Genomic DNA, 11,007 nt, shown 5'->3' on the forward strand with positions numbered 1-11,007 from the left:
CAATCCTCGGAAGTGGGTAGCGGTTCTTCACCGTTACCTTATTCAGCTCCCTATAATCGATACACATCCGATGCGACCTGTCCTTCTTCTTCACAAACAGAATCGGGGCTCCCCAGGGTGAACTGCTTGGTCTAATGAAACCCTTGTCTAACAGCTCCTGAAGCTGTGTAGACAACTCCTGCATCTCAGGAGGAGCCAACCGATACGGTGCCTTGGCTATCGGAGCCGCACCAGGGACTAGGTCGATCCTGAACTCCACCTGTCGCTCTGGAGGTATCCCAGGCAGCTCCTCGGGGAATACATCCGCGAACTCTCGTACTACGGGCACATCGCCCACCGTCGCCTTACCCGCCTCCCGGGTGTCCATGACATATGCGACATATCCTGCGCAACCCTGCTGAAGGTAACGCCTTGCCCTCGCTGCCGAACAGAAAGCTGGCCCTCGCTGTGATCTCCCACCCTGAATTACTAACTCTCCCCCACTTGGGGCTCTGACTCGTACTAACTGTTGAGCACAATCTATCACTGCCCCATTGGGACTCAGCCAATCCATACCAATAATGACCTTGTTTCCCCGCAATGGAATGGGAACTAGGTCAACCAAATACCGCTCTTCGAACAACCTTAACACACAATCTAGGAAGACTTCTGATGCTCGCACCGACCGGTCGTCCGCAATCTCGACCTCTAAAGGGCAATCCAACATGCCCGAGGACTCAGGAAACTTCTTGCTAAGTGCAAGAGAAACAAAGGATCGGGTAGCCCCCGAATCAAACAACACCTGGACTGGAATACCGTTCACATGGAACGATCCTAAACGTATATACACAGAGCACATGTCAATATCACAAATCTCATATAAATAGGTCAGAGGGAAAGAATCATACCCGTCACCACATCGGGTGCAGCGCGTGCCTCCTCGGCTGTCAGCTGAAATGCCCGACTCCTCACCACCGGAGCCTCTGCCTTACCCTGCCGGCCATCTGTAATCCGCAGGGTCGCTGGAGCTGGCGCCTGTACTGGCGCTGCTGCTGTCAACTGGGGGCAGTTGGCCCTCTTGTGGCCCCTCTGGTTGTAGTGGAAACACAGCAACTCACATGTCTGAATAACCGGAGCAGGGGCAGTACAATCCCTGCTGAAGTGTCCCGTCTTGCCGCACCTGTAGCAGCCTGTCGATCCTGATCTACACGCTCCCTCGTGCGACCTGCCGCACTTCCTGCAGCGGCCCGGTCCTGAATGGCCTTTCGGCCTACCATCTGATCCCTTGGGCTTCTTTCCCGAAGCCCCTATCGTATGTCCCTCCTCTGCCTTCCTCTTCCGAATGTGTTCCAGATCTATCTCCCTCTCCCTCGCCCTAGCAATCATAGAATCCAGGGTAGGGCAAGCTGAAAAACTGACATGCTCCCGAATGTCGGCTCGCAGCATGTCATGGTAGCGGGTCCTCCTCATATCCTCATCACCTGCATACTGGGGCACCAGTAACGCCCTCTCCCGGAACTTGGCAGTGATCTCCGCCACTGACTCTGTCGTCTGCCTCATATCCAAGAACTCCCGTGCCAACTGCTGGAGCTCCACCGTAGGCGCGAATTCCTCCCTGAATCGTGTCACAAAGTCTGGCCATGTCATAGCCTCAATGGCCGCGGCTCCCAAAGAGTCACAAACCGACTCCCACCAATCTCTAGCTCTGTCACGTAGACACCTTGCTGCAAATCGTACCTTCGACCCCTCGGGGCAGAAGCTGATCAGCTGTGCAGACTCAAGGTCTGCAATCCATCGTCTGGCAGCAATGGGGTCCTTCGCCCCATGGAAATCTGATGCACCACTGCCCCTGAAGTCCTTAAAGGACAGTGTGCGTGGTCCTGACTGGCTAGCCGCCATATCACTCCTGAACGCCCTGAGACGATCCTCCATCAACTCTACAATACCCTCCTTGATCAACCCGAAGATGATGGGAGTCGACTCAAGGATGCCCCTGGTAATCTCTGACGCGATGAACTCACGTAGACCCTCATCAATTGGTTCGGACCCTGAACCCGAACCCGATCCCGATCCTGAGCCTCCCGCTCCCTGTCGTGTGGTCACCATACTGAAAAACATAGCATAACCACCATCAAACGATATTCCACTAACGAGGTTCACATACATACCACTAGTCCCCAGTCTCGCCTCGGCCCTTTTTGAATCGAGTACGGATCCTCCGCTTTCAGTAGTACGGGCCCATACTACCTTCCACGTCTATCCGTACTTCCCTCAAGAATTGCCTCAACTCAACCAAGTCCTTTCTACTAATACTGCGGTTCTCGTGCTACTCTCGCCCTAGGCTTACCCTAAGTAATCGTCATCCCACTCTCTGCCATCAGCTGCACAAGAAGTCCCTGCTTTCTTTCCCTAACTAGCTTGCGAATACTATTACATATTACTCAGACTAGATAATTATTCGAATGAGAGGTCCTACCCTACAACGGTTGGACTCAAACAAGAGCTGCGAAATAAAGCTAGACCCAACCTTCTGAAATTATTTAATCCTTGCAATATGTAACTTAGCATATTCGTTCACTAGTTAGTGAAAGACGACTAGAACTCCTAATAGCACAAAGCAAGCAGCATTCGGGCATTGAGTACCCATAATCAAGTATATACTACTCTGGCTATCATACTGACTGATCTGTACTAGCATGCAATTCTCAAAAAGCCGAAACACATAAAGCAGGCACATAAGGCATCATTCCTAGATCCTTAGTCCTATTCTAGCATGCTGTTCTACTGAAACTGAATTGATAATGTAAACTTGTATGGGCACTTTGGGGAAAACTTACTTGAGCTCGGCCGGTCGCGCACATCACACACCTTTTTCTTTTTAAAAATCTCTTTTACTTAGTCTTTAGAAAATCATTTCTTTATAAAAATCTTTTAATCCCTCGATTTGAGTCCAGACACCCCCGAAGGTGTGTCCGAATCCCTCAAACCAGGGCTCTGATACCAACTTGTAACATCCCAAAAATACCAGCTAAAAATTTCATTTTTAAATTAGGTTAATGCATAAAAACATCGTTACAAACATTCATAATATTAATTTATGTCTGAGAACCGGTAACATCATAGTAAATATTCAGAGTACATCCCAGAAAATCCATAGTGCGGAAAACATGAGAGTGTGTGATATGCCGCTACCGCGCCGGCTCCTGTCCCCTAGCTGAAGAGGTATCTGAAAACAAAACTATAAAACGTAAGCACGAAGCTTAGTGAGTTCCCCCATAATGCCACATACCATGCAATCATATAATGAACAGCTAAGAGATACGGGTCTCGCCCACACCCATAGAGATAAGGGCCTCGCCCACACTCCACTAGCTAGGAGATACGGGCCTCGCCCACACTCTGCTATCCATGGAGATACAGGCCTCGCCCACACTCCGCTACCAAACCATAACATACAAGTATCACACCGACAACAAGTATAAGCAATTCTATCATACTGGCATATATCACAATCGAACTCAGCTATGAGATACGGGCTCCGCCCACACTCCGATACTAACATATCGTCTATACGGGTCGGCCTTGGTGCCTTAGACCCGTCCCTACTGGAAGGAAACTCACCTCGAGAGTAGCTGCCGAAAACCTGCTCAGACTACGCCTGGCTGCCGCACCGGTAATCCCTCCGGCTGGTTAGGAGCTTCTCCCAAGGTAGATTTCGGATCTACCACACTTCCTTGCGCCCTCCAACTTCCTCCTTCTTCTCTTAAGCTTCAAACTTCCTTTACCAAGCCAAAATCACTCACAAGGATCAAAATGGGCTAGGGTCTCGCTCTCCAGTTATTCTGGAAGAGAATGGGACGAAATGGGTGTTTTTAGAATGGGTACAATAGGGTGCAATGTCTGAAAATAGAGTTTCATCCAGACAGGTGGACTCGCCGAGTCCATGCATCGACTCGCCGAGTTCACCGCTCAAATCCCGTGTCCACCCTGCTGCTACTCGGCGAGTCGGGACGCAGACTCGCCGAGTTCGTGGCAAAATTAAGATAGAAACTTAAATAAAATCATACCATGAACCCGGTGTTACATATTGGTCATGTGTGGAGAACGGGAATGAAACTCTATGAGATCGAATCTCCAATTGTTCCTCAATAGCTCAGTGGTAGAGCGATCGACTGTTAACCGATTGGTCGTAGGTTCGAATCCTACTTGAGGAGATTTGAAAACCACCGTCAACGCCTTGGTGTAGGCACGGGATACTCTTTTGTTCCATAGCCATGGAACTACTTATAACCATCCGGTTAATAAATCTCAGATGTACTAGTGCTAGTAATGCATCAAAGATGCAGTCATTGATGCCCCCCAAGAAGCTACAATTGCCGCGAGCAAACATTTTAATAACGAGGAACACATTTTTGTTATGCTACTAATACTTGTACATGCGCTGTTATTCTACCCCATCCTGGCCAAGGAAGAGTTACGGGCGCTTAAAACAAAAAAAAAATCTTAAATGGGTTATTCAACTCTAAATATGAATGGAAAATGACATCTTTATTGGTTTTATTGGTTTTACTTCCTAATTTTTATGAAGAGAATGAATTTTTTTTATTGAAGGATCAAGAAAAGGAAAAAAAAAAGTGGGGGAGGGGGGTGGGGGGAGGGTTTGGTGTTGTAGATCTCCTACAAGAATGATTTGGAAGAGCAAAAACCAAATATAGTGTCCGACCTTGCTTTTTATCAATTTTCATCACTATTACTTAGTTGCTCAAATAAAAAAAATCATTCGGATATTACTTCTCTCATAAAACTAATTCATTTTATATTTATTATATTAATATCATCATACATAGTTAATTTTTAATTCATTTCTTATTATTTAAGTTTATTTACTCGCCACAACGATTTTAGATATATACATATGGACTATGCTTCACAATCTTTTCATTTTTATTATATAAAAAAATAGTTAATTTATATTTAAATATTCGTATAGATTTGATTACAGTGGCGGACGCAGAAACTTTCGAATAGTAGTGGCACCAAAAAAAATTTCCTGCCAAATGTAAAATAATAGGGATTGGCACAAATTTTTAAAAGGTTGGATCTTAATAGAAAAGCATTTTTATTAACGAGCTGAATTAGAGTAGTGGCCCGGGACCCCCGGGAACCACTTTGGTCCTCCTATGATTGATTATACTTCATGTATTGCATTAAAGTAATTGCAAAGTTGACATGATACAAATTTAAAAATTAATAACATTGTATTGATATAAATAATTTTAAATTTGTAGAAAGGGATGTTTGAAACCAAAATTTGTTATTTAGAACACTAGCTAAAAGCTAGTAAAATGAACAAGAAAAACAATAGTTTATGAGAGGATTTTGCATCCATCAATTCCAATCATTTTTAGCGTTATGCTTCCTGTTACAAACCAAATGAAAGAAAAATACACAATAAAATCAAATAACATATCTTTTATATATTTTTTTGTTTCTAAATACCAACACATTCCGATACGTCCATAAAACCCAAATTAAAGTTAAGCAAACCGTTTGCGAAACCTTGAGCATCTATCCACTTGAAAAAAATCAACAACAACAATAAACGAGTCACCTTTTCATCTAATCAAACTGCAACCTTCTGTCGAAGTTGACTTGCCAAAGATCAATTAAGGAACAAATGCCCCACATCCTAATGTTTATCATTACAACACGACCACAACACGTACTCCACATCGATTCCCCTTCTGACAAGATTGCATGTAGTCAACAACCAATTCAACAATATTCTCTAAATAAAGACGTTGACTTTAATTGGAAAACATTTATTTCATCTAGTAGGAACGCCACCCATAGGCAACGAACGAAAATCCAAATGAGCTCTAACAGCTTTGACCGTGAGCCCCACCTTTATCCTAATCTCCCAAGTGCAAGAGTCCACTCGATCCGTGAGTTGCATCATATATGAAGAATATCCATCGACTGCTGATATTGTGCCTGAAGAGCACCTCCACCAAGAGGCCTACACCATATAATTTCCCATGTATAGTCCATCCAATAATCACTAATCACAAATCCTCCATTAACTGCCAACACAAAAAGTATAAGAAAGCAAGCCTCCAAGATCACATCACACCATGCATCCCAAAAGAACTTTCTTATGAATGACTTCATAAGGAAGCGATCCATTAATTAGCATGAAGATCAGAAACAAGCTTCACAACACCTAATCAAATACTGACTTTGATCTCTCAGAAGTAGACATAAAAAAAACACACATCATCAGCATATATGCTTTTAATCATCCTGACCCAAAAAAGATTGTCACCATTCAAGAACCTCCACCTCTACATATAAAGTAACACATGATTAAAAGCATGAAGACTACCAATCGACATACCACCACACTCTTTATCATTAAAAACCACATCCCATTTAACCCAATGCATGATTCGATCATGCTCTTCGGTACCCTAAAAGGACCTCGACCCAAGCCTCTATAACTGCTTACCAAACAATATTGACATCTTGAAAAGGAAAAAATAGCAAATCCCCATGCTTCCAAGAACTGACTTAACCAAAGTAAGCCTCCCACTGATTAACAACATTCACATATTCCAAATAGAGATACGTTTATGAAATATTTCCAACAACACATACCAAGCCACCACCCTTCCCATGCTCTCACTTACATGCAAACCCAAAAACGTAAAAGGAAATAAATCCACACCACATCCCATACAAGCAATAGTTTCCTGAATAGCACTGAAGAAACTCCAACACCATAATGTTTCAATTTCTACAATTTAATCTACAAACCAGAAGCCATGTAAAAAAGTCTGAGATTTCATATCAACATCTTCACATTGTCCATATCCCACTCTCCCAAGAAAATCTCATCATCATCAAGAATGGGTGGGATATCTGGATCTCAGGTTGACCAACACACAACCCTTAAATAACAAATTTTGCACGACATCCTCCATGCACACATGAAACCCTTACATAACTAAAATAAAATAAAAAAAGGAGAGAGTGGGTCATCTTGCCTCAACCCTTTGAGAAGCTAAAACTGTTAGGATCGAGACACTTAACACACGACTCTAAACACACACAACGCTCACGAAAAAACAAGAACACAAGGATGAACACGAGGGATTTAACGTGGTTCGGTCCTTCTCTGACCTACGTCCACCGGTAACTAGGAATTTATATTTCTTGGTGCTAATCTGCACTTTTTCTGTGTTACTCTAGATACAAGTTTTACAAATACAAATGAATCTCTTATATAGAGATGGAAATCAGAAGTAGTCAAAAAACACAACCGGGTCTTCAGCCAACCTTTGAAAAAACTTCACATTCAACAATTGTGGCTTCACATTCAACAATTGTGGCTTCACATTCAACAATCTCCCACTTGAAGCCACAGAACAATCTTCACCTGTGCTTCAACTGTGCATCTGTATTTTAAAAAATTTGATCTTAACTCCTTCCTAGTTACCTGACCTTCTCTTCAATTTACCTGTTCTCTGTCTCCACCGGCTCCCACTGAAATGAACTGCCCGATCCTGGAACATCCTGAGAACAAACGACACTCTCCATGTGAAGCAGATAATCTGGAGAGACTTTTACAGATGGAATACTGGTTCTCTTAACCCACTGTGTTCTGGGTATTCTAGCTGAAACAAAGCCCATGCTCCCACTGCTATGAATGCCCTTGACTGGTTTTTCTGAACCGTTCCAAACACGTTCAACTTGAATCTGACCTGTGACTCTGGGTTTGCCATCTGCAAAGCAAACCTTCTTCTGTCCACGAGACTCTATGAACCGGATTTTATTTTTCTTCTGAACTGGGACGGTTACTCCCTCAGACGGTAAACTGACCATATATAATGAACCCCTCTTATGTCCACGAGCTATCACAAGATTTCCTTTGACAACCTTCCACTGCCCATTCCTTAACTTAACCTCTTGTTCATCCAACTGCCCAACATAAATCAACTGTTTCTTCAGACTTGGAATTACCCGGACATCCTTCAAAGTCCATGGACCGACTGGAGTCTTCAGATCTAAGTCACCTATGCTCGTCACATCAAGAACCTCATCGTTCGCCAGTCTTACCTTACCAAAATCCCCTTCTTTCAGATTCCGCAGTGCTTCACGGATGTGGGTAGCGTGAAATGAAGCACTCGAATCCATAACCCAGGAATCCACATTGCTCTCCACACTACAGATCAAAACATCATCATCTGAATGGTATACTGCAACGTTAACTTCTTTCTTGTCTTTTGGACATTGATTCCTGAAATGTCCAACCTCTTTACAGTTCCAACAAGTCACATCATTTCGAGTCCTCGACTGACTCCTTCTCCTGTTCCTGCTCCCACTACCTCTGTTATTTCTTCTACCTCTGACCGCATTCAATTGCTCACTTGATGATTCCCCGGAATTTATTCGTCTGACGTCTTCGCCTAGAATTAAATCTCGAATTCCCTCAAAAGTGAGCTCTTTCGATCCTGCGGAACTAGTAACGGCTGTAACTGTTCCGGACCAACTGTCAGGTAATGATGATAACAGTAGTAAAGCTTGAACTTCGTCCTCAAATTTTATTCTCACTGACCCAAGTCTGGATAAAATCGAGTTCAAATTGTTGATGTGTACTGTAACTGAACTTCCTTCCCTCATCCTCGTGTTGACTAGTTCCCGAATCAGGAAGACTTTATTTGCTGCGGACGGCTTCTCGTACATATTAGACAATGCCTCCATGATTCCCTTTGCCGAGGTCTCCTTCAAAATATTGAAGGCAACATCCTTTGACAACGTCAGTCTAATAAATGCCTTGGCCTTCTTATCCAAAGTCTCCCAGTTTGCCTGTGTCATCGCCTCCGGTTTTTCACCTAAAACTGCGTCCAAGTCTTTCTGCACGAGCAAATCTTCAATTTGCATCTTCCACCAACCAAAATCTTTCCCATCAAACTTCTCAATCTGAAGCTTACTACTTTCTGCCATTTTCTGAAAGAACAATGACCTATCTTGCAATTTTCTGGAAATTCAGGGGCCAAATTGCAAATTTTCAAATCTGCTACAGTGTTGCTACAATGTCTGCTGACATCACCTCTGACGTCGCGCTACAGTGCTTGCTGATGTCACCGCTGACGTCGTGCTACAGTGCCTGCTACGTGTGTCGTCTTCTCGGCGGACTGCTACAGTGTCTGGTGCTACAGTGTCGTCTTCTCCGGCGAACTGCTACATTGAATCCGTCAGCTACAGTAACTTTGACCGGTGATTGTAGGAGCCTTCCGGTGGTCGAAAAAATTTAGAAAAATTATTTTCGGAATCTGCAGAACGAGACCTTTCCAACAGTCCACACTAAATTCGTTTTTGAGAAAAAAAATTTCGACCAAAAACAGAAAATCACCCTCTGTAGCTAAACCAAGGCTCTGATACCACTTGTTAGGATCGAGACACTTAACACACGACTCTAAACACACACACAGCTCACGAAAAAAACAAGAACACAAGGATGAACACGAGGGATTTAACGTGGTTCGGTCCTTCTCTGACCTACGTCCACCGGTAACTAGGAATTTATATTTCTTAGTGCTAATCTGCACTCTTTCTGTGTTACTCTAGATACAAGTTTTACAAATACAAATGAATCTCTTATATAGAGATGGAAATCAGAAGTAGTCAAAAAACACAACCGGGTCTTCAGCCAACCTTTGAAAAAACTTCACATTCAACAATTGTGGCTTCACATTCAACAAAAACTCATCAATTGGATTTCCATTTAGTAAAACCGGCGATCTGCCAGAGCTTAGACACCCTCACATCCACCCACGCCACTTCACCCTGGACCCCCATAGGTTCCAAAAAACAATCCATATAGTCCCAAGAAATTGAGTCATATGCTTTTTCAATGTCTACTTTAAACACCATCATCTTCTTCAATTTTTCCCATCTAATAATTTCATTCACTATCAAATCCCCGTCTAGTATTTGTTTTCCTTTAATAAAAGCAGATTCCTCCAGACTCACAATCTGATTAACCACTTTAGCTAGTCTATTAGATAAAAGTTTTGCAACAATTTTATATTGCAATCCAGGTAAACTAAGTGGCTTATAACCTTTTTATCTCTGTGGATTTGTGAACCTTATGAATAATTATAGTAAAGGAAGAATTACACCCACGTAGAATCATCCATGAACCATAAAAATCCTGCATAAAATCACAAAAATCATCTTTAAAGAATTCCAAAAAACTGATTCAAGAACTGTAATATAAAACCATCCGGCCCGGTGCTATGTCACTACCACAAGACCAAACTGACTCTCAAATCTTATCTTCATCAAACTCACCTTCAGGATCGACAACCTAAATTGACTCCAGCCTCTGAAACCGAGAGCTAGACACATCCACTTTAATAATATAAAAAAGTTGAAACTTCTTTTCATAGTAATCATATAACTCCTTCTTGACCATAATAGTATCCGTAACCCAGTCATAATCATCAGAAATACCATTAATGGCCATTTGTTTCCTTCTTTGTTTTAGCATACCATATAAATATTTGGAGTTCTCGTCACCTTCGACTGCCCATTTAATCTTGTAATTTTGTGCACAATCCAAAATGTTAGTTTCATCAATTTTAGCCACCCTATGAAGAACCTCATATCTCTTGTCTAGACGCTCCCCCCCCCCCATCATCAATAATCAAGTCAATTTTACCAAGATGTCAAACATAACCCCTTCTCGAATCTTCTTTCATCACCCGCATATGTGCATGCCAATCTATAATTCTTTTTTTTTTTACCAATTTAATCTTATTCTTCATATTCACACACGTACTAAAACACACCTCTGGTTCAAACTCTTCAAAAGCTAATTTTACTACATTTGAGAATTCGTGTATCTCAAGGCCAAGAATTAAGGAATTCGAAAGACATAGGACCATAATCAAACAAATCTTATTCTAAATCAAAGGACAATGATCATACCAACACCTCTTCAAAGTGTAACGTCCCAAAAAT

At 42.6% G+C, this 11,007-nt stretch overlaps 1 protein-coding gene and 1 non-coding gene across 2 annotated transcripts; one reads left to right on the forward strand and one right to left on the reverse strand.

Moving 5' to 3' along the window:
* The first annotated feature begins 4,121 nt into the window (after positions 1–4,121).
* On the forward strand, positions 4,122–4,193 carry TRNAN-GUU (transfer RNA asparagine (anticodon GUU)). Its single transcript has one exon. It is a non-coding gene; the product is annotated as a tRNA-Asn (tRNA).
* A 5,557-nt stretch (positions 4,194–9,750) lies between these two features.
* On the reverse strand, positions 9,751–10,681 carry LOC145139455 (uncharacterized). Its single transcript, XM_079073276.1, has 4 exons — positions 10,498–10,681; positions 10,291–10,382; positions 10,104–10,195; positions 9,751–10,039 (listed from the first exon to the last, which is right to left on the reverse strand). The coding sequence occupies exons 1-4, from the start codon at positions 10,679–10,681 to the stop codon at positions 9,751–9,753; spliced, it is 657 nt and encodes a 218-aa protein (XP_078929402.1).
* Positions 10,682–11,007: the final 326 nt, after the last annotated feature.

The sequence above is a fragment of the Lactuca virosa genome, chromosome 9, assembly GCF_052849685.1.
Source record: "Lactuca virosa cultivar CGN04683 chromosome 9, Lactuca_virosa_CGN04683_v6, whole genome shotgun sequence".
In the NCBI taxonomy this organism is placed as follows: Eukaryota; Viridiplantae; Streptophyta; class Magnoliopsida; order Asterales; family Asteraceae; genus Lactuca; species Lactuca virosa.